Raw genomic sequence first — 23,610 nt, forward strand, 5'->3', positions numbered from 1 at the left:
TCAGGCTTTATTAGCATGCCTCCTTCAACTTACCTTGTCTCCTTAGGGGACAGCTCCAACACTTTAGGTTTGCATCTAAAGCTATTTTGGCCCTTTGTCCTAAGTTTTTGGTCCACTTAAAGCAAAGTCCGCTTTAGTGTTTCTAGCTGCTTTCTGTGGAACTGCTATGAAAGAGATTGTTCTGAACTTGCCTCACAGGTTTTTGCTGCAGTAATCCCTCAGAGATTTTGTAGAATTTTAGAATTCCAGAGTCTTTTGTTTTAAGTAGCCTTAAAGGTTCAAGCTCTGAGAACTCTTTGTTGTTATTGTTGTTACTGATTTAGAGAGACTGTGTTTAAATGACTTTTTTTTTTTCCTGAAATCTGTGCCTTCTCTACAAATTGTAAAAAGGTTTTTCACCTGTTTTGTTAAACTCCAAGCACTTCTTCATTCCATGGGAATAGTGCTTTATTGAGATCTTGTGTATGTTGGAATTTGAATGTAGTCTATCCCTTTGTAGCCATCATCTCTATAGTTCTGGTGTAGAGATGAGGTTTACAAAAAGTTACTTTGTTCAGGCTGAAAATTTTACCAAGTTCAGGACTTTATCAGGAGCAAATCATTTTAGTCCACATACAGACTGAAAATTTGACTTGCATTTATTTATTTATTTATTTATTTTTGTCTTTTTAGGGCCACACCTGCGGCATATGGAGGTTCCCAGGCTAGGGGTCAAATTGGAGCTATAGCTGCCAGCCTATGCCACAGCCACAGCAATGCCAGATCCAATCCTTGTCTGTGACCTGTACCACAGGTCACAGCAACACTGGATCCTTAACCCCCTGAGCGAGGCCAGGGATCAAACCTGCATCCTCATGGATCCTAGTTGGGTTTGTTAACCATTGAGGCATAATGGGAACTCCTTGACCTGCTTTTTTTTTTTTTTTTTGTCTTTTTTGTTGTTGTTGCTATTTCTTGGGCCGCTCCCACGGCATATGGAGGTTCCCAGGCTAGGGGTTGAATCGGAGCGGGGTTGAATCGGAGCTATAGCCACCGGCCTACGCCAGAGCCACAGCAACGCGGGATCCGAGCCGCTTCTGCAACCTACACCACTGAGCAAGGGCAGGGACCGAACCCGCAACCTCATGGTTCCTAGTCGGATTCGTTAACCACTGCGCCACGACGGGAACTCCTTTGACCTACTTTTAAAACAAAAAGTGTACAGTGCTTTCATGTGTAGTAATATGTAACATATCCTTTACATAGTGTCTGTTTTTTCCCTTTGTTTCCTTAATTTGTATGACAACTTTGACTTAACCTTGAAAATTCTAGTTTCTGGAGCCTACGTAGAAACTCCTTCTGTTTCCAAAATTAAAATGGCATTTCTTTTCCAGTTTGGCTCTGTAGAATCTGTAGCTTAAAAAAAAAAAAAAAAAAAAAAGAGGGACGGAAAACGCTAGATTTCTCTATAGTTCTTTATAGATGTAACTTCCTTAGGAATGTACCTTCTTTGTTACTAAAAGTGACCACCTTTTATACTAAAAATAGGCAGCTCCTGGTAGTAAAACCAGTAGTGACTGCGACAGCTCCTAACTATGTAGATATTCAGATACTGATTTGTATCCAGTTGGAGAACTCTGCTGGAGTGAACCTGTATCTAAGATCCAGGAGCAATTGCTTTGGAGAGAAAACCCCAGTGAGAGCTGTTGACTTGGTCACCGAGCAGGACAGGCTCAAGTGCTGGTTTCCCTCATGCTGTCAGATTGCTCTTGGCTGAGCAACAGAGAGAAAAAGAAGGTAGCTTTTTCTCTGAAATAGACTAATTAGAGAATATAAGCTCCCCCCTAAGGTTCCCATGGCTTGGTCACCAAACAGGGATATCTGTGGCTGGATAAGAGGAAGGACCTGCTGAGGTGTGGTGGGCTGAAAGCCAGGTGCTGAACTGAACTCCACTTGTATTTTTAATCAAATATCCCCAGAGAATGTCATGCTAGCTTATTCTCTTTATGGTGAGAGATTTCTTTTTCTCCAGGCCTGGGATCAGGTTTTCTGAATCTGATCAAATCATCAATTAGATGCCCAAGTGTGATACCCCAAAATAATAACACGGTTCAACAAGTTACCAGAGCTGAGGCGTCCAGATGAGAGCATCCCTTCCAAGTTGTCCACCTGCGAGGCTGTGTACATCTTCCAAGAATGCTGTTTTTGGCATTTTTCTTCCTACTATACATTTAGAATCTACCACATAGCATTCTTCTCTTGATAGATATTTATCTTATTTATTTATTTATTTATTTATTTATTTATTTATTTATTTATTTATTTATCTTTCTAGGCTCACACCCACAGCATATGGAAGTTCCCAGGCCATGGGCTGAATTGGAGCTGCAGCTGTTGGCCTACACCTTAGCCACAGCAATGTGGGATTTGAGCTGTGTCTGCGACCTACACCATAGCTCACAACAATGCCGCCAGATCCTTCACCCACTGAACGAGGCCAGGGATCAAACCTGAGTAGTCTTGGAAACTAATTGGGTTCTTTACCACTGAGCCACAACAGGAACTCCTATCTTCATCTTTAAAAGGATGAAGTCACTAACTAAATATTTAAAATAGCCAAAAGTCATTCTGGGTCTTACCTGGTAGGTAGTATAGATACGAGAGTGGTCTGATGGGCAGTTCCACTTGGGGCTAAAGATGAGATCTGATATTTTCACTTGGTTAATCTTCAGGTTCTTAAAGCAGTTTTGAAGAGGAATTTTGAAACTATTTTGGATAAGAGTAGAATCAATGAAATAAGTACATTGTTTCTGAATGTGGCTACTTTGATGATTCACTTACTCAAATATATCTGTTTTGGTTAAGTATTTTGTGAAGTCTTATTATCCTCTAGTTTTAAGACCCTTAAATTATTTCACAATAGCACAAATCAGCATTTGAAGCTAACTATGGTCAGAGAGTACCCAATAGAAAGGAAACAGTTCAGAAAGAGAGAGCTACAAGATCAAGTGGGTTATGAGGAGAACTACATTAAAGTTGCTTTGCAAGTTCACCTTACACTAGGTCTCAGTTTTGTAAAAAGGGAATGATAATAACCAAGTCATTTTGTCCATATTGTAGGATTGTCGTGAGGTATTTTTTAAGGAGGTGCTATGTATGGAGCATGACTTATAGTGCCTTATGTATAGCAGTGTTCAGTAAATGTTAGCCATTTTTATTATGTTGTTTCTTTTTTTTCTTTTTTCCATTTTTCTTTTTAGGGCCTCACTTGAGGCACATGGAGGTTCCCAGGCTAGGGATCAAGTCGAAGCTACAGCTGCCAGCCTGCATCACAGCCACAGCAACGCGGGATCCGAGCCTCATCTGCAGACTACACCCCAGCTCACGGCAACACCAGATCCTTAACCAGTTGAGCGAGGCCAGGGATCAAACGTGCAACCTCATGGTTCCTGGTTGGATTTGTTTCTGCTTCTCCACAATGGGAACTCCTGAAAATGTGTTCTTTCTTTCTTTTTTTTTCCCATTTTTATTATGTTATTATGACATGGTATTGCCTGGGAAAGAGGAAGAATTGAGAAGTAGAGGGATGGGGTGCCGTGTGGAAAAGGAAAAAGTACTAACAGTTACTTTTCTATTAGATTTTCTATTAGACTGGCTTTTCTTTAGTTTTTAAAGTTCTCCAAACCAAACCTGTTCAGTCACACTCCAGTGACATTTACTTTAACTTAGATACATGTCATGAATGACGTGAGTAATATTTTAATTTTCAGCTGTCCCTAAAGTTTTTAGTTCTTTATTGAGATTCTGGTTATATTCTGAACAAGAAAACAAAACATCCAATAACCTCAGGATCCCCAAAATATGGTATTGAGGATTTGTATATCAAATTATACAAACCAATTGTATTATGTTCCTAGCTTACATGGTTTTTGTATATTAAAAATGTGTAAATCTTATCACTTGCATTATGTTGCTTTTTAAACAGATGAAGATGAAGATGGTGATCGAATTACAGTGAGAAGTGATGAAGAAATGAAGGCAATGCTGTCATATGTAAGTATATTACAAAAGAGGACTCTTAAATGTTAATGTAATTGAGGATGTTGTTTCTTGGCATAATGAAGATATAAGAGTAAATCACAATTGCTGTAACATTTTTCTATATAATATATAAGGTTTTTAAAGATTTCCTTATGTGAAAGTTAAGAGCATTCTTTTCAAAAGACACTTACTGATCATATCATGAACATTAAGAATAATGCATCTTAATGACTTTTGCATTAGGTATGGTGCAGACTAAATGGACTATCAATTTCCTGTATTTTTTATGCAGTACTTAAAGTAACGGCTCATTAAAAATGAACCCCTGGGCTCTAAAAAATTTTTCAAAATCTACTTTCAACTGGAGATCTCTTTCACCCTTCCAAACAGACTATAGTTATAATGTAGCTGCAGGCTTAATGTGGATACATGATTTAAAGATGTACCCTCAGTCATTTTATGCACTAACCAACCCCTTACCAACTACAGGGTTACTTACTGAATCTAAGTGATTGGAATATGTCCTGACTTTTCTTTTGTGTTTCAAATTTCAGCAAAATTTTGCATTAACATTTGTCTGAGCAATAAAGTAGAAAAACAGAAAAAGAGGATTCATTTCTAAAAACTTCAATACTAAGCTTGAAAAATTCAGCTGCAGTGAAGAGACAAAGCTTCCCTGAGCCCTGATTTGTTGTTTTCTCTTATTTCATTTTACTTTCTCTTATTTTGTTCTATCTGAGTTTGCAGTCTGTGTACAGAACCTTCCCTCATGGTCTGGTGGAAAGAGTATAGAACTGGCAGTTAGGAGACCACTGCTGTCCTCTGGCTTCCTGGCCTTAGGCAAAACACTTAACCTTTCTGTGCTGTAGTCTCCTCATCTGTCAATTGTGGATTATAATACTTGTCCTTTCTACTGCACAAGGTCATTGTAATGATCAGATGGGGTAATAGATGTGAAAGCCCTTTGAAAAGTTAAAAGTTCTATACAAATGCAAAGTGGTTTTATGGTGGAAATGATAGAATCTGGGCTCTTGCTTTTCAGTGAGACTCTAATCTTAGCCACAGTTAGGCTGTAGGTTTTTTGATAGACCTCAACTTTAACAAGGATATTGTTTCATTGTTATGAAAACTGTAAAATATCTGTATGGGTTTCTGCCAATAGTTTTAATTTAGGGTAAGAGGAAAGAGAACAAGAAGGATGGCATGATTAACAGAGCATTGCATTCAGACCAGCACAGAGTTGGAAAAGTCAATTTCCCATTGACTTCCCATTAACTTATTTGAGAGTCTTTGTGCCCTGAGAATTTAGAGCAGGGCTCATCAGTACCTTGAAAGGCAGAGTAGGATTGTCTGCTGAAAGATCTAGCACTAGTATCGATAGATTGGCTAGCTCCCCTGAGAGTGTGACATGGTTATTTTCAGAAAACACACACACACACAGATGGGTTCTAGTGTTTTCATATACATCCAGTGCAGAAGGTACATTATTGACCTCAGTGTACTTTTATTATGTCTCTGTCATAACCACGCACAAAAGTGTGTTTTCAAAAAATGTGCTTTTGGGAAGATCTAACAAATCGTGCTCTTTGAGAAATGGTACTGCATATGATCATAGTGATAACAGTCTTGTCCATTTGTAAGTGCCCATGTATACTAGATTCTCAAGATACTTAATTTTCCCTGGTTTTAATAATCACTCTGTGAAGTAGATATTATCATCTGTGGCTTTCAGATGAGGACACTGTGGTTAAGAGATATGCCAAGGTCTTATGAATGTGAATATGGAATAAGTTCAGCTTCTCCTGTGCTAAAGCCCATGCTTCTTCACTGTTTTACTCTTTTTCTCTCTCATCCACCTTCTTGCACATTAGTACTGGGATCTTTCTATGTATTAAAAAACACAGTTCAACTGATTAAATTTTAAATACCTTATTGGCTTTATTCAGTGATTCATGAATTGGGCAGCATTCCACCTAGCAGATAGACAGGCACTATAAAGGCTGTTATAGGTGAGAGGCAGGACAAGGAAGATATTTTAGCAAAGAGCTGATGGTTTCAGGCAAAGTCACCTTTGGGAGACAGGAGGGGTCTAACAGTGGCTTACCTCACTAGTGCTGACCAGGAAGTTTCAGTCTTAGTGATTAAGATGACATTCCTGGGAAAGGCTAAAACTATTTAGGTTAGCTATTTTAAGTCTTAGTTTGGTGAATTGGGCTTAGCATGGGTGACTCCGTCTTGGGCCTGTTGTCTGTTTTTGAACATATGTCATCACCATTATTACCCTCTGAATGATTCGTGTTTATATACTATCTTGAGATATATCTATAGCATATGTTCCTTATGACTTATGCTTATTTTCTAAAATGCAGTGTTTTATTTTTGTATTACTGTAACATATTAGAGTTATGTTATTGTCCTTAAACTTAGAAGTCCCTGAGATTTCTTGAGAGCCATTTTTTAGTTTGTAGAGAGCTCATCTAGCTTATTGATCTGCAAATATTTGGATTTCATGAACTAATCTTTCACTTTTGAGAGACGTAGATAACTTAATTATGCCAAATAAAAATATTAATACAATAGATAATATTATCAACTGCTAACCATTTTTATTAAGGAAAAATAGTGGGAGTCATTTAAAGATTCAAACAGTAGGCAGTACATAATCTCAAAAGTAAAGATGGTCATTAACACGAGTAAATTTAGTTTTATGTGAAACTCACATTTTTCTCATTTTTGTAAATTTGTTATGGATGGTGGAAACCTTTTTTCTTATGAATTGGCAGTGGTCCATAGAATGGTGTCTTAATGATTAAGTCCAGGTATTTTCATTAATTCACTTAATATTTATAGATGAGTACCTAAGGCACCAAGGTAGAGCTCAACTCTCCTAATTCTGAGTATTGAATCAAATGATTTTATAATGAAAATGAAAGTATCTCTGAGAGAAACAAGTTCTAAGTTATTTAAAATGTACGTGGATTTCCTTTTCCCCTTATCTCTCTCTCTCTTTTTTCTTTCCCTTTTTTTTTTCCCCATTGCTGTTGTTGGCTGCATCTGTAGCATATGGACATTCCTGGGTCAGGAATGGAAATCTGAGCTGCAGTTGCCACCTGTGCCACAGCTGCAGCAATACTAGATCCTTAACCCACTGTGCTATAGTGGGAACTCCTCCTATCTCTTGAGGCAGCCCCTATCATCAAGTACTATGTAGAGTGAGGCTCTCAGTAAACAATTCAGAAGTAAAGAGTAGGGCAATCTCTGTCTCGAAAAGCACAAAGATCGGCCTGTTCTCATTTGCTGTCTTGGTTCTTGTGGTTGAAATTCCTTTGAGTTGAAATTCTGCCATAAAGAGAACAGTTTGGACTTAATCTCACAATAGATTTTGGTTGATAGTCCTCAGTTGCCAACCTGTTACTAAAAACTGGCATTGGCCTTAATTTTTCAAGTTCATTGTGGCTCTGCAAAATTTTGATTCCAAGATTTGGGTGGTGGCATAGGGAAAATACTGACAGATTACCACATTTTTTTCTTGTAAAAAAACAGCTTAGTTTTCATGTGGAATTCAATAAATTTGTAGTTACCTTAGTATTTCTTTAAAAACCACATGGGGAAAGCAAAACTAGACACACTTTACCATAAATCCTTTAATCGTTCTTAAAAAAAACTGCCACTTCTGAGTTGAAACTTGCAGAATTACTTTTTTCCCCCTTGGATATAAGCATTTTTTTGTCTTTGGGCCAACAGAAGCATGAGTTTTTATCAGTAATTTAAATAGTTTTTTGTATTAGACCTGAAAATGTTGCCTTTTTAATTGAAAACTTATCAATTATTTAAATTGCCAGCAGCCTTAGGCTGTTAATTTTATGTATGCCATAATAACAGCATACAGTGGTTTTTTGATACATGTGACACATGGAATAGTGCATCATGGTAAGGATTTGTCATGACGGTAGGTTGTTGTGTGCTGTTAAATAGTAACCAACATATTAAACAGAAGTCTGTTGTCATGTATTAGTACCATTTTATGTAAGTTATTTAGAAGTTGTATTCTTTTCTTCATTAGATATATTTTGAGAGATAATGAGAAGAAAACAAAGCTATAATAAATTGTCTTTTAAGAAAATGTATAGTAATTTGGTCTCCAAGGAGATATTTAATGTATTGAGAGAATTCAGCAGCCAAGTGTTATTACAGCACCATTGTGATAGCTCTCTGCATTTTGTTATGAGTTTGTGTTAATCAACAATCTGTTTTTATTGCGTAGTTTCTTGTAAGTTATGTTGTTAGAATATTCCACTTCTGGGATCATGGCTTTTCCTCTGACACTATTGTATCTTTTTAATTTCTCCATAAAGTATTTTTTAATTAGAATTTGAAATGCTTTATTAGAAAAAAAAATACACCCAACCTACATTTCTGAAAACTAAATACCTGATCATTGCTAATTATTTAAAGGATTCTGTTAAATATTCCCTTAAAGTATTTTATATTTTTTTGTTACTCTTGTTTTCCCCTCTCATTTTCTGGAACAATTGAAGATAATATGCTTCTTTTTTCCTCCCATATTTTTGTATTTGTAGTGCTGACTTGATTTCCTTATAGCATCAAACAACAACAATGCTAGGCCTCATTTATTGATTCACTGTAAGCTTTATTTATCATTGAGACCCAGTTATAGGAGGGGGTTATTTTAATGTTGACCTCTTTTTAGGTGACCTTTAATCAAGAAACTCAGTAGTACATTTTGCTCTTATAAATGGATTCATATTTGTTTCTGCTAAATCCTTTGTCTAGTAAAGGACTTATTACACCTAGTTCTGTTGATTCTCAGGCTTGTGTGAATGGTGCAGAGTAGTAACAAGAATAATTTTCTTCATTTTGCCTGTCCTCTCTCTTTATACCATTTTTCCACATTGCTGGAAGAGTATGGGATGAGTGTAACTGTAATGCCTCTCATTAAGGCAGAGACTTTGTGTTTTAGTGGAGTGGAAGTCTTTCTTTTGGACTACTTGACTATAATGTACCTAGTTAGATGGTAGATGTTGGGTACTTTCCGACCTCTATAGCACCTTGTAAATTGGGGTATGATTGGCTTTATCCTAGTATGCATAACTTAGAGACTGCCTCAAAATTCATAATTGCTCAGAGTTGGAAGGGAACCTTTGAAGTCTTGTACAACTGTCTCATTTTATAGATAAAGAATCTTAGGCCAACAAGATCACATTCAGTTTGAGGTTACACTGCTAGTGAACGGGAAGGCCTAGACACAGACCTAGGTCCTGGACTCCCAATCTTCACTCCTTGTGGTTTTAAGTGATGTTTTTGTTTTGGCATTTATTGAGATCCCACTGAAGAAGCTTTGCAAATACTTCCCCCCATAGCAAAAAAATAGTACTATTTACTAGAAGGTTAGTGTCATTGCTTTTGAAAAAGAATGTAAACAAATACTTTGTGGGCTTTTGAGGTTTTCCAGATTTTGTCCTTCCTTCAAGCTTGAATTTTACCACAGAATTTGTTGCCCACTTAGGAGTGGAATATTTAATAGCCTCAGGGCCTTTACTGTTAGGAAGCTTTCTTCAAAGAGCTGAGATTGGAAGCTCATTTTCTGCATGGTGCTTTTAAACATGCTCCATATATATATATTTTTTTTTGTCTTTTTTGCCATTTCTTGGGCCGCTCCTGTGGCATATGGAGGTTCCCGGGCTAGGGGTCGAATCGGAGCTGTAGCTGCCAGCCTACGCCAGAGCCACAGCAACGCGGGATCCGAGCCACGTCTGTGACCTACACCACAGCTCACGGCAATGCCGGAACCTTGACTCACTGAGAAAGGGCAGGGATCGAACCCGCAACCTCATGGTTCCTAGTCGGATTCGCTAACCACTGCGCCACAACGGGAACTCTTAAACATGCTCCATATTAAGTAGGTCTTACTTTGAACTTACTTTGTGTGCAGCAAAATCAGCTATGTCTCCAATGAGTAACCATTCTTCACTACCTTTTCATTTATTTATTTTTTTAATAGCTGTTGAACAGTAGTCCCATAATTCAATGCAATCCATACAAACAAGTGATAATACTCAGTACCCTCCTGGCAGCATGGACAAATGGTGAAAGGAGTGAGGCAGGAAAACCAAGTGAAATAAATTAATAGTTTTGGGAATGAGTTTATTTATTTATTTATTTAAATCAAGTAGTGACATTCTTCTAGCTGTAAGTTAAAGGTTTTTTTTTTTCTTCTTTCTTTTTTTCTTGCCTGCACCTGTGGCATGTGAAAGTTCCTGGGCCAGGGATCAAACCTGAGCCATAGTAGTAACCTGAGTCACAGAAGTGACAATGCTGAGCCCTTAACCATTAGGCCACCAGGGAACTCCCTAAAGTTTTGTTTTCTCATCCTAGTCAAAAAATCCGACATTTTTCCAGAGGCAGATTGTTTTACCTCTCTTCTCTGTATTGTCTGGGATATGTGGATGTCCTTGAAATAGAGATGAGACTGTAGTAGACCTTTATTTAGTTCCTCTTATGGTGTATCTTGAGGCGTCTTTGCTACCAAGAAGCAGAAGCATGCTGAAATTTACATCAGTTTCCTGTGCAGCTCATGGAAAAAAAGGAAGAGAGAACAAGCAAGCCTCAGCCACGGTTGTACCAGGGCACTCTGGATGCTTTGAACCACCACTATTTTGTCATTAGTGTGGCTGTGCTCACAGTTCAGCTCCATCTCTTTGGAGAGCTCAATGTGGCCTAAAGATCGGTTTCTCTGGGATCCTATGTTGAGGCAGCTGGTGGGAGGGGGCAAAACCACATAGGACATCAGTCAGACCCTAGGGGGGCAGTGGATAGGAGCTTCCTTCGAGAGAGATGTGGGCCATGAGGAAATGATGGACCTCCAGCAATAGCTTTGCTATGGGGCATAACCAAGGTGTTAAGCTCTTGTTGGAAGCTCTTAATGAACCTGTTCCCTCAGGGCAAGTTTTACTAGAAACAAGAGGAATATTTTCTACATGTATGTGAAGGGTGAACATAAATTTGCTATAATACAGTAAAGTTAGAGGAATTCAGTCAATTATCACCCTAGGAAATATGTCCAAAAAGGTGTAAATTGAGGTAACTGGAAATTTCCAAACAAGTTGTTTCTCTCTTAATATATGTTTCTCTGTTACATATGATCTTAACTTATTCCTCACTGACTTTTCATTTATTTATTTATTTTTGATAGTAGTTGAGTGGTAGGCTAAATCTTTATTGGACCCTGTGGGAACTGGCTAAATAAAGCAGTCCATTTGTAAGGGAATGTCCTGTTTGGCCTGCTGTCTCCATAACCTGATGGTCCTGTTTTATTTAAGTGTTAGGTGCCCTGGAGCTATTTAAACTTCTATTTTGAAAGTATGGCCAAATTGCTACAGCCTAGAAATCAGGTGAAAAGTCAGTGTAGACAGTGCTCCAAGCTAACCATGGTGATGACTGTGAAAGCTTCAGATGAGAGAGTCCTACAAGTTTTGGACCCATCACAGAAACAAATTTAAACTCCATCTGCCAACACACATTACCTTAAACTTAGCCAAGTTGCATTTCATCTGCCATTAGCTATCCAAACCTCTGTTCTGATAAGACCATCTGGAGCTCCCTAACATCCTTTATGGTTTTACTGTCCAAAACAAATAGTGTTATCATTAAACCTGGCCAACTTACTGTCTTTTTCATTTTCAAATCACTAATAAATACATCTGTCCAATAGCATTAGCCTACAGACAGGCTCCAGAGTTGTTCCCTGTTGACCTTTTCACTGGAAGACTTCTCTGTGTGATTTTCTTTCTCATCATCTAATCAATCCATGACCATATGTGGATCCTTGGTCTAGAGTCACTTAAGGAAGAGCATGTGAACATTAAAGGCACCTCAAGGAAGGGACAGTGAGTTATCGGGGAGTGGGAAGACCTGAAGCCAGCCAAGTAAATATAGTTATTAATTTGGTATTCGAAATGAATTAGCTTCATATGTTATTTTTGACTTTTGGAGCAGCCGTGTGCTTCTAATAGGCTAGCATCATGGAGGGGGATACCTCTAAAGTGTAAGAAATAATTGAAAGAAGGTATAACTGAAGACACATCTGGATAGAGTTGTAGTTGAATTTGTAGTCATTTGACAGAGTTAAGATTGTTGAGTTCTTGGGAATTCCCCTTGTGGCTCAGTGGTTAACGAATCCGACTAGGAGCCATGAGGTTGCGGGTTTGATCCCTGGCCTCGCTTGGTGGGTTAAGGATTCGGTGGTGCCATGAGCTGTGGTGTAGGTCACAGATGTGGCTTGGATCTGGCGTTGCTGTGGCTCTGGCATAGGCCGATGGCTGCAGCTCCGATTGGACCCCTAGCCTGGGAATCTCCATATGCTGTGGGTGCAGCCCTAGAAAAGACGAGAAAAAAAAAAAAAAAAAAAGATTGTTGAGTTCTTCACTAGGAAGACTAACTACTATAAACTGCAAATAGTTGGTTAATTTGATTATTGCTATAATTACTGACTAAGCTACGTGTAATGGGGTATGCTTGCAGTATTGATAAAACAGAAATTGGAAAATTTTATAAATAGTGGGAAAAACCACCATGCTTATTCTTTAGAAGTATATTCCTTACACTCTACTATTTACCTGTTGGAAGGCATGCCAAGGAAATTTAGGAAACCTTTCTGTTACAAATATATATAGAAGGATAATGAATGTCTGATTTGATAAGTAGGACTTGCCACTGAGTAAGTTAGAAGGTATAACCAATGAGAGTACATAGTCAACACATGTGTATTAGTTCCTATTTGCCTTCTTCCCTTAAACATTAGGTGAACAACCATTATGTGTAATGCACAGTGCTAGGCACTGTATGGCTGTCGTTTCTTAGATTATTGGGGACACAGGCCTTTTTGAAAGTGTGAGTAAAGTTGTTTATTCTTTTCCCAGAAAATTCACACAGTGCAACATTTCATATAAAAGTTCAAGAATTTCATACACCCTGGGTTAATACCTGTGCCATGAGAGATAGTAAAATACACAAGATGGTCCCTGCCCTTAATGAACTTCCAGAAGGAGAAACAGACAATGTTTCTATACTACTCTTTTACTTACTATTTATAGTGTGGTAGTAATTGAGGGAAGGGAAGAGGATTCTTAGCCTTGATAAACAATTAAATTCTGCTTCTGTACTTTATGTAAACATTTCAGTGATCTTGTTTAGTGGTTTCTGTGTCACCCTATTATTACGGGCATTTTCTTCTACATACTGTTGCTTGAAAGTGGCCAGTTCATAGCTTTGTACCTTATTTTAAGATTTTTTTCAGGAGTTCCCATCACGGCGCAGTGGAAACGAATCCGACTAGGAACCATGGGGTTGTGGGCTCATCCCTGGCCTTGCTTAGCGGGTTAAGGATCCGGCGTTGCCGTGAGCTGTGGTGTAGATCCCAGATGTGGCTAGGATCTGGCATTGCTGTGGCTGTGGTGTAGGCCGGCAGCTATAGCTCCGATTGGACCCTGGCCTTGGAACCTCCATGTGCCGTGGGTGTGGCCCTAAAAAGCAGGAAAAAAAAAAAAAAAGATTTTTTTTCAGGTACTTCATAAAAAACATTTCCCATATATCAGCTTTGGTTTTGATCTTCCTAACACCTTTAGGAGGTGAGCAGGGAAGGTATTTGTCTCATTTTCACAGCTGATAGTACTGAGGCACAAATTGCATACCTTTCTCAAGGCTAGTAAATATGGAGCTGGGACCTGAAGTCACTTACCAGTTTGCTCACCTATTCGTACAGCCAGTTTTTCATACAGTAAATATTTGTGGGATAGCAACTATCTGGCCAAGCCCTGTGCTAGGTGGTAGAGGAGCAGTGAATATATAGTTCTTTCCTTCAGGGAGCTCAGGATCCAGTCAGGGAGATTAACAAAAAAGGAAACAGTGTTCAATGTGGGAGGACAAGAAAGGCTCATAATTACCAGGCAGAATGATAAATGCTGTAATATGCCTAAGTGTTAGGTGCTCTGTGAACACGAGGAATGGTGCACCTGATCTAGCTCTGGGGGCAGAGAAGGCTACCTAAAGAGGGCGGTGTCTAGATGGAGTAGTCTAGGACACAGGGATGGAAGGGTGTTTAAAGGCTCAGGTGGGAGTTCCCACTGTGGTGCAGTGGGTTAAGTATCCGGTGTTGCTGTAGCTGTGGTGTAGGTAGCAGCTGCAGCTTGGATTTCATCCCTGGCCTGGGACCTTCCATATGTTGTGAGCGTGGCTGGAAAAAAAAAAAAAAAAGAAAAAAGCTCAGGTGAAAGGATGCCTGGTGTATTGAGGAAAATGCCTATGGTTAATGTAGTGTGGACAGGGAGGGGAGGTATGAGACAAGGTTTGGAAGGAAGGTGTGGTCAGCTAGGTCATGGAGGGTCCTAGTTTGAGGATTTGAGAAGTAGGGAAAATGTAGAGCTAATAAAACTAATGACTGATTAAATATGGGGAAGAAGGAGAGAGAGATGGTGTAGAAGATTCCCAGATAACTGGTAGGTCATAGTCTCTTTCACCAAGATAATAAAGCCATGTGTTGGAAGACAGTTCTAGGGTGTGAGGGAGGAGTGGGAGAGGTAGGGACCTGTGGAATTTGAGGTGCCTCTGAACAACCAACTGGGTATTTTCTGAATCTTAGGAGAGAAATCTGGGCTGGAAATAAAGGTTTGTGATTCATCAGCTCCTGATTAGTCTCAGTGACTCCTCTGGTAATTGAAACCTTTGAAGTGGCTGAAGTTAGCTCAAGGAGAGTATAAAATAACAAGAGATGGTTGGTGAAAAAACATGGGGAACTTCAGCATTTGAAGGAGAGGTGGGAAAGAACCACTTACTGGAAACTGAATAGAGTGGTAAGAGAGGTAGATGGAAAATAAGGAGGGGGTTTGCTGAAGAAAGAGAGAGAGGTCACCTGTCAGCACAGGTATCTGCACGGTGCCATGCTGCCTTCCCCAATCAGTTGACATGGTGTAACCCCCACAGGGTATGAGTGAAGACGCCAGTCTCCCCACGAGCTCAGCAGTCAACCCAGTAGCTTGGTTGACTGAAATGTTTTGAGGTATGAGAAATAGGAGATATTTTACCTTGGACTCTTAAATAGCAAACATACATTTTATGTTCTAAGTGCATGGATTAGAATGAAAGAAGTATTTTTCTTGGTTGACTGATAAACCGTTTACTACATCTGTGAAATAGGGATGATAATATTCCAAGTATAGCATAGGCTTGTGAGAAATTAGGTGGATAAATGTAAATATTTAGTGTTGTTACTGAGCAAGGGCTCATGTGTCTGCAGTGCTGAAAGCTAAACTCTGACAGTGGTTGTTTGCAGCAAAGTGAGGGTTTATTTGCATGGAACCAAGCCAGGAGAGTGGGCAGCTTCTGCTCCAAAGAATCCCAACTCCCCTTTGGCCTTCAGGCAATGGTTTTTAAAGACTGTGAGGGGAGAGGGTCAGAGGATGCTCAATTAGCTTGTGGACCGTCTTCTGATTGGTTGGTTGTGAGGTGACAGGTGGTGTCTCAGGAATTGCAACCTTCTGGTTCCAGCCGGTCTGGGGTCTAAGTGCCTGTGATCAGCTGTCGTCACCATCCTCCACCAGGTGGGGGCTTAGTTTCTGTAGAACAGCTCACAGGTGTGCGTCAGATTGTTACCTCTGTCCCTTCAAGAGGAGCAAGGAGGCCTGTGACTCTTATTGTTCTAATTATTACCTGCTCTGTGGAACTCAGGGAAGGTGTCAGAGACTAAAGCCTTTTTCTACAAACCAGAAATGGGGGACATAGAAGGGCTTTTGAACCTGGGAGGGCTCTGCAGGGTCTTGCTCAGGTTTTAATACCTCCTTTTCTTTGCTACTTCTCAGTCCTGAGGGGAACAGGGCTGGGAAAAGGGAATAAAGTTTTGGATGGAGAGGTTAATCATAAACTTGACTTGGTTTATGGGGGCTGAGTTTCAGTATTGAACCTAACACACAGTAGGTACTCAGTAATGACAGTTGTTTCTGCACGTGTATCTCTCTCTTTGTCTCTGTCTCTGTTTTCTCTGCTTTTTAATTTTTAATTTTTTTTTCCTTTTCGGGTGCAATCCATAGCATGCAGAAGTTCTCAGGTCAGGGATTGAAGCCCCGCCATAGCAGTGACAACACTGGATCTTTAACCCACTGTGCCATCAGGGAATTCCTGTTTTCTCTCTCTTTAAATAGAGAACTTATGTCTTGTAGAATTAAACTGTGCTGTTTTGGAACTCAAGTTTTTTATATGGCAGATTTCCATGAAGAGAAGAAACGTAATTATTGATTGAATTATGCCTTTAGAATTAGAATTAGGTACATAACAAATAGGAACACTGAATGATAAACCTGCAAACAAAACAAAACCAAAAATTGTACTTGCTATCCCCTTGTTGAATCTAGCCCTCTGTTTCAAATTAATTAGATTTATGGATAACTCTGCTAAACTTTGTCACATCCTTATTAAAATTGTTTAAGGATTTCGAAAAACATCTCAGAGGGACTCTGAAACTAATCTGAGTCTGGTACTGGAGATTCCATTAGCAATCACAAAACTGATTAATCTTTTACTCAGCGTATTGATTATTGCTGCAATTACTGCATGTAACGGATTCTACAAAGGATACCAGAGAAAATACATTTTATGCTGCTGCTGACAGGTTTAGTTTGAGCACAGTATATTTTTACTTTTTATGCATAACTATTTTTGTATTTTTAAATACCATAACACTTCTAGCTAAGAAGTGCTGTCCTTAATATTGTTTCACTATTAGGAAGTTTACTTTTTTTTGTCTTGCTTAACAGGTTTTTTTTTTATTAGAGTATAGTTGATTTACATTGTTGTGTCAATTTCTGCTTTATAGAATGGTGACCCAGTCATACATATATATTCAGTCTTTTTCTCATACTGTCTTCCATCATGTGCTATCTCAAGAGATCGGATATAGTTCTCTGTGCTGTACAGTAGGACCTCATTATTTATCCATTCTAAATGTAATAGTTTGCATCTACTAACCCCAAATTCCCCATTTATCCCACTTCCTCCCCCTTGCCCTTGGCAACGACAAGTCTGTTCTCTATGTCCATGAGTCTGTTTCTGTTTTGCAGATAGGTTCATTTGTGCTGTATTTTAGGTTCCACATTTAAGTGATGTCATATGGTATTTGTTTTTCTCTTTCTGACTTACTTCGCTTAGTACAATTAGTATGAGAGTGTCTAGTTTCATCTGCGTTGCTGCAAATGGCATTATTTCGTTCGTCCTTCCTTCCTTCCTTCCTTCCTTCCTTCCTTCCTTCCTTCCTTCCTTCCTTCCTTTCTTTCTTTCTTTCTTTCTTTCTTTCTTTTGCCTTTAAGGGCCTCACTCGCAGCATATGGATGTTCCCAGGGTTCCTAAGGGTCCAATCAGAGCTACAGCTGCCAGTCTATACCACAGCCACAGTAATGCAGGATCTGAGACGCGTCTGTGACTTAGACCACAGCTTATGGCAATACCAGATCCTTAACCCACTGAATGAGCCCAGGGATCGAACCCGAAACCTCATGGTTCCTAGTCAGATTTGTTTCTGCTGCGCCACAATGGGAGCTCTTATTTTGTTCATTTTTGTGGCTGGATTGTATTCCATATATGTGTACGTATATATAATAGGATGTTTACTTTTATTCAACTAATTATAAGAGTTTACAGGTGTTCCCATTGTGGCACAGCGAAAATGAATCCGACTAGGAACCATGAGGTCGCGGGTTCAATCCCTGGCCTCACTCAGTGGGTTAAGGATCTGACGTTGCCCTGAGCTGTGGTGTAAGTTGCAGATGCGGTTTGGATCCTGCATTACTGTGGCTGTGGTGTAGACTGGTGGCTATAGCTCTGATTGGACCTCTAGCCTGGGTACCTCCATATACTGCCAGTGTGGCCCTAAAAAAAAAAAAGCAAAAAAAATTATTACAATCTATAAATATCTTCGCTAATCCTATTGCTGAGTTTAATTTTGAGCTTCATAGTAACCCTGTGTAACAGAGTAAATATCTGTAGTCTTTCAAAGGAAACTTAGGTTCAGTGAGGTGAACTGACTTATTGAGGCCTGTGCAGGTTAATAAGTGGCAGAATCAGGATTGACTCCATATCAAGAAATATTTATGGGTACATCTATTATGTACCTATTATGTACTCCTTTGTGTTAGGAGTAAGCCAGGATAGGATTATAGAAATTAAGCTAAAAGAGTTCTTTTTTTTTTTTTTTCTGTCGTTTTTAGGGGTATGCCTGCGGCATATGGAAGTTCCCAGGCTAGGGGTCAAATTGGAGCTGTAGCCACCAGCCTACACCACAGCCACAGAAACACCAGATCTGAGCAGCATTGGCAACCTACACTACACCTCATAGCAACACTGGATCCTTAACCCACTGAACAAGGCCAGGGATCAAACCCACATCCTCATGAGTATTAGTTGAGCTTGTTGCTGCTGAGCCATGATGGGAACTCCCTAAGAAAGTTATTTGGGTGACTTCAAATTATGGCTCCATTAATGTTATCATGGTCACCTTGTTACTTTTCTGTCAAGCCATAGTAAGTATCTTAGCATATAAGATTTAGGTTTTTGTTTGGTGCAGTTGGTTGTCTTTTCATTTTGTTGTCTTCTGGTAGAAGTCTTGTCTTTGTCATCATTGCTTATTTTATGACTTTTTTTTTTTTTTCTTTTTAGGGCTGCACCTGTGGCATATGGAAGTTCCCAGCTAGAGGTCAGATTGGAGCTGCAGTTGTCGGCCTATGCCACGGCCACAACAACACGGGATCCAAGCCACTTCTTTGACCTGCACCACAGCTCACAGCAGCACCGGATCCTTAACACACCAAGTGAGGCCAGGATTGAACCTGCATCCTCATGGATACTAGTTATGTTTGTTACTGCTGAGCCACCACAGGAACTCCTATTTTATCACTATTTAGAACAAAATTGGAAAGAATTCTTTTAAACGGAGAATATGTAAAATCCCCGAGAGAGAATGAAGCTGTAAGAACTCTCTTTACAGCTTATTATTCGTTCTTGTATTTTCTTACATGAGTTTTACATTAATCCTGTGGGTACATAGCACCTTCATTTTGTAAATGAGTAAACCAAGGTGTGGTGACCACCTTTCCTCACTAAGGTGATCAGCTAGGACCCTGAGACTCCAGAGTTTGAGCCCTCTAACTCCTTCAAGTGCCTTGCTCACCTCACCTGGCAGCGTAGGCCTTGTGGCTGGTCAGGACTGCACTGTTCCAGGAGGTACAACCTATGGCCCACATTTTATCCTTGTCCCTTAGGGAATGCTGTGTAAGCAGTGAGTTCCTAGATCTGGTGCCTCATTGGTGGCCACCTGGTCCTCACCAGGCCTGCTCCTCAGAGGTCAGTTGCCTGCAGTGAGCCCATGCCGTGGGTTTCATTACCACCATTTATAGTTTGTCCTTGACGGTGAATTACTTTGCTTTGTGGAATACATGATACTCTGTTAATACAAACATAGATCAAACGCAGTATTTCAACAGGAGATGTTCCTTGGATTTGGAAGAATTGTGGAAAACTAAACAAAGCCAAAAAACCAAATCCTAACTACTTGCTTTAGAGAAACTGTTAAGTGGGATACTTAATATCATTATGATGACTGCCTTAATCATAGTACAAAGAGATGTTTATATTGCTAAAAAATTCCTACAATGATTATAAAAGTATATGTAGCTTGCCAGTTGATTTGGTACAGATCTGCAATGAAAGGGAAACCATTTTTATTTATATATTTTGTGAGGTAAATAAATAAAGTTGGAAAACAGGTCAATTTCATGCATGCAAGGTTTTATAGTAGGAAAAAAATGCAGTGCACCTGTTCTGACCCTTTACATTTGAGGTTATTTGTTTTCAAACTTGACCCCAAGCATCAGTTTCAGACAACTCTATAATTAATTTGTTAGGTAAAGCATAAGGATATTTTATTTGTTTTGATTTCCAGGACTGTGGTAAAGTAGTAACTGGAATTACTAACCTATTGTATATAGCAGTTAATTAAAGAAAAGCATTAACCATAGGAGAACACCACCACTGCTGTTGTCTTGTATCAGTATAAAAAGGTAGTAATTTTTTTGACAGCCACTGATTGGAAAGTTGCTTGCAGCCTTCCAGAAGCAAGGGGGTACATGCTGTGGATCAATAACCGGCAAATTTCCCATTAAAAAGAATACCTGAGCAATGTTCCAAATAGCCACTGGCATCTTAATTTTCCATGGAAACCTCAAATACTTGTGTGCTGAGGACAAGTCATTTTCGGACAATTTTTCCAGACTACTTGTTAACAGTTATTGCTGTCCCAAAAGGTTGACAGCCTACATGATTGATATTTCATTTACTTGTCATCACTGTTGAGTAACGGCGAGCACTGTATTTCTTTGATTTTAAGGAATACAGTTCCCTGAAAGACATTTGCCTTAGTATGTGTTCCAGAGAGTGTGTGATACATGTTTATGCTGTATGTGTATAAATTTTTATATAGAAGGAGAGGATCAGTTTCCTTCATACTTCAAAAGCCTTTGAAGGGCAGGGTATACTTGTATCAGTCCATAGTCATGAAAGATCCACTTTTACTTTGTTTTTAGGGCAAAGAGCTTTAGATTTGTCAACTTGTGATTCCAAAGATGATGTAGAATTTTATAACTCCCTCTCTTTTAAGAGAAAAATAAAATTGATCTTGTCACAATTTTAAGGTACATAAACACAGTGGGAAGATATAGGTATATATCCTCTAAAAAGAAACTTTTAAAGAATGTCAGCAAATAATGATTATCAAGAAAGAATTTTCTAAAAAATATGACAGTTAAATAGGAAATGTACATGTGTTTTTAATACAAAAACAATAAGGATTAAAGGGAGTTCTGCCCTATAACAGCTTCTTAAAACACAAAATTGTTGGTTTTCATCTTGGTATTTTCCACAAAAAGCATCACTTTTTTTTTGTCAAGTGTTAAAAGAAGTGAGGACACAGAAGCCATCTCTAAGATAGGTGGACATATGCTCACCAATTAGCATATTAAGGAAAATGGGAATAGCCCATAATACAATGTATTGAATAAATTTGTTTTTGGTGAAGTGTGAAAGCTTTTTCAACTTGGAACTTCACTTTTCGTGCCCAGATTTTTAACATTAAATTCAGTCTATACTAAAATGTTTAGAAGACTAACACATGAAAGGCATGTTTGCTTGAACCTGGGCTACCTTTTTATCATATTAATCCTGTCATCTTTGGATGGATCATACCTGCTTGCTTGTTTCAGTCTCTGTGATTTTGATTTCCATTATCTGTATGTTTTATATACCATTATGAATAATGTTTGATTAACTAACTGCACATAGGTCCAGGCTAAATATGAGGCATCTCCATCTTGTTTTGTAAAATCCAGGAAAAAAGAACAAAAGGCAATTTGAGATATTTCTACTAAAATGCTTTTGTGCCATTTTAAATATATACCATTTTCAGAATATTTCTAAAAATCAAATACTAACTTAAAGTCTTTTTTTTCTAACTTGAAGTCTTAACATTTTTATTCTTTTGTTTATAGTTGTTTTATTTAATTTTATTTTGTATTTTTTTAATTGTTATTTCCCCAATAAAATTTTTTTTCTACTATACAGCATGGTGACCCAATTACACATATATGTATACATTCTTTTTTCTCACATTATCATGCTCCATCATAAGTGACTAGACATAGTTCCCAGTGCTACACAGCAGGATCTCAGCATTGTTTTTCTTAAAGGTAAATGATGGTGCAGAGGATAACCATATACTGGACTTTCAATCCTACATATTCAGTATAGTATTTGATGTGCAAGTAGGGAAAAAGAATTCTCAAGGCTGCTGTGTATATACCAGCAATTTACCAAAGTACTATGAATTAAACAACCGCTAAGTGTCTGTTCCAGTATTCATACATTACTGAGTAATCTCTTTCTGTAATTTCTTTGCAGTATTATTCCACAATAATGGAACAGCAAGTAAATGGACAGTTAATAGAGCCTCTGCAGATATTTCCAAGAGGTAATGTTGAACAAATTCTAATCAACAATGATTATTTCAGTAAACTGTTTCATCAACAGTTATGTTTTCCAAAGGTTTAAATGCACATAACATGATGTTTAGCTCTTAATTTGAAAAAACAAAAGAAGTATTCATTATCGTGGCGATTGCAGGCTATATTATAGTTATGGCAGATAAAATATCTAATTTACTAGAGTAAATTAAACTAACTAGATTGTTTTTGTTTTTGAAGTACATACTTACATTCGCTTAAAGAACTCTTTGGGGGTCCACATGGTTTCTTTTTTTTTTTTTTGTCTTTTGTTGTTGTTGTTGCTATTTTTTGGGCCGCTCCCGCGGCACGTGGAGGTTCCCAGGCTAGGGGTTGAATCGGAGCTGTAGCCACCGGCCTACGCCAGAGCCACAGCAACGCGGGATCCGAGCCGCATTTGCAACCTACACCACAGCTCACGGCAACGCCGGATCGTTAACCCACTGAGCAAGGGCAGGGACCGAACCCGCAACCTCATGGTTCCTAGTCGGATTCGTTAACCACTGCGCCACGACGGAACTCCTAATTTTGAATATTTATAAATTGTGGCTCGTGATAGTAGCCAGAGTTGCTATTGAGGAGAAAGCTTTCAGCTAGCCAGAAGCTGAGATGTACTGGGGGCTTTTATGAAAGATATTTTGATGGAATGTTTGGTGCTTGATTCTTGGGGGGTGCAGGGGGGACATTTTCTAAGTAATTGAAAATCCTCATGAATGGGCGTTTGATTGTTAAATCTCCAAAAATACAAGCTGATGAGAGTGGGTCTTGGTGAATCCCCTGGTCACATCATTTGTTTTCTCTTTAGGCTTGGTAGTATTAGTCTTGAATCAGGTATGATTGCTCAACTGTATATAAACGTTCCCTCAAATTTTGAATAATGATGAAAACGAATAGTTTAATTATATAAACCATTAAGTCTTTTGGCCATTATCCCATTATACATTGCCCCACTTGGAATCTACATTTTCTACCTGATGGAACAGAAAAAAGTTATCTAAGTAAGTCTTCTAGAAATAACTTAATTGAAATAATTAAAAGTTAAACTTACATTCATTAACTGATACTGTACAAATAATCATGGTATGAGTTTTCCAATTAAGCATTCTAGACTTTCATTACCTATAACTCTAAAGTTTGAATGGCTCAATTAACCAGTAGACTCCTATTTGCACTGGTAAAGTCTCCAAAGGCAGCTGGCTTGGCCAGCCTGTGAGAAGATCTGGATTTAGGAGTAATGCTGTTCTTCTGACATTAACATGAGCAGCAGGATTTGGAGTAGTTAGTGCATTATTAGTACTTATTAAGGAGCTAAGTAAAGGAATAAAATTGGGCCATTGGTAGTGTGTCTGAAACAAGATTGTGATTAATACAGTTCTGTTGCACATGAAGACTAAAAACTAAACAAAAAACAACAACAACAAAAAAGGAAAATGTTACCATTTCTATTAGGCCAATAACAGGATATAGATTGTTTCAATGA

General features: G+C 38.6%; 1 protein-coding gene across 5 annotated transcripts in view; it reads left to right on the forward strand.

The window, feature by feature from the left end:
- MAP2K5 (mitogen-activated protein kinase kinase 5) overlaps positions 1-23,610 on the forward strand; it is a 273,914-nt gene that overhangs the window by 18,631 nt on the left and 231,673 nt on the right. For all 5 annotated transcript variants that reach the window (XM_047767144.1, XM_047767146.1, XM_047767147.1 and 2 more), the window contains exons 3-4: positions 3,965-4,032; positions 22,030-22,099. In XM_047767144.1, coding sequence (XP_047623100.1) covers positions 3,965-4,032; positions 22,030-22,099 — 138 coding nt within the window. The remainder of the gene's footprint in view (positions 1-3,964; positions 4,033-22,029; positions 22,100-23,610) is intronic.

This window comes from Phacochoerus africanus, chromosome 2 (assembly GCF_016906955.1).
Source record: "Phacochoerus africanus isolate WHEZ1 chromosome 2, ROS_Pafr_v1, whole genome shotgun sequence".
NCBI lineage: Eukaryota > Metazoa > Chordata > Mammalia > Artiodactyla > Suidae > Phacochoerus > Phacochoerus africanus.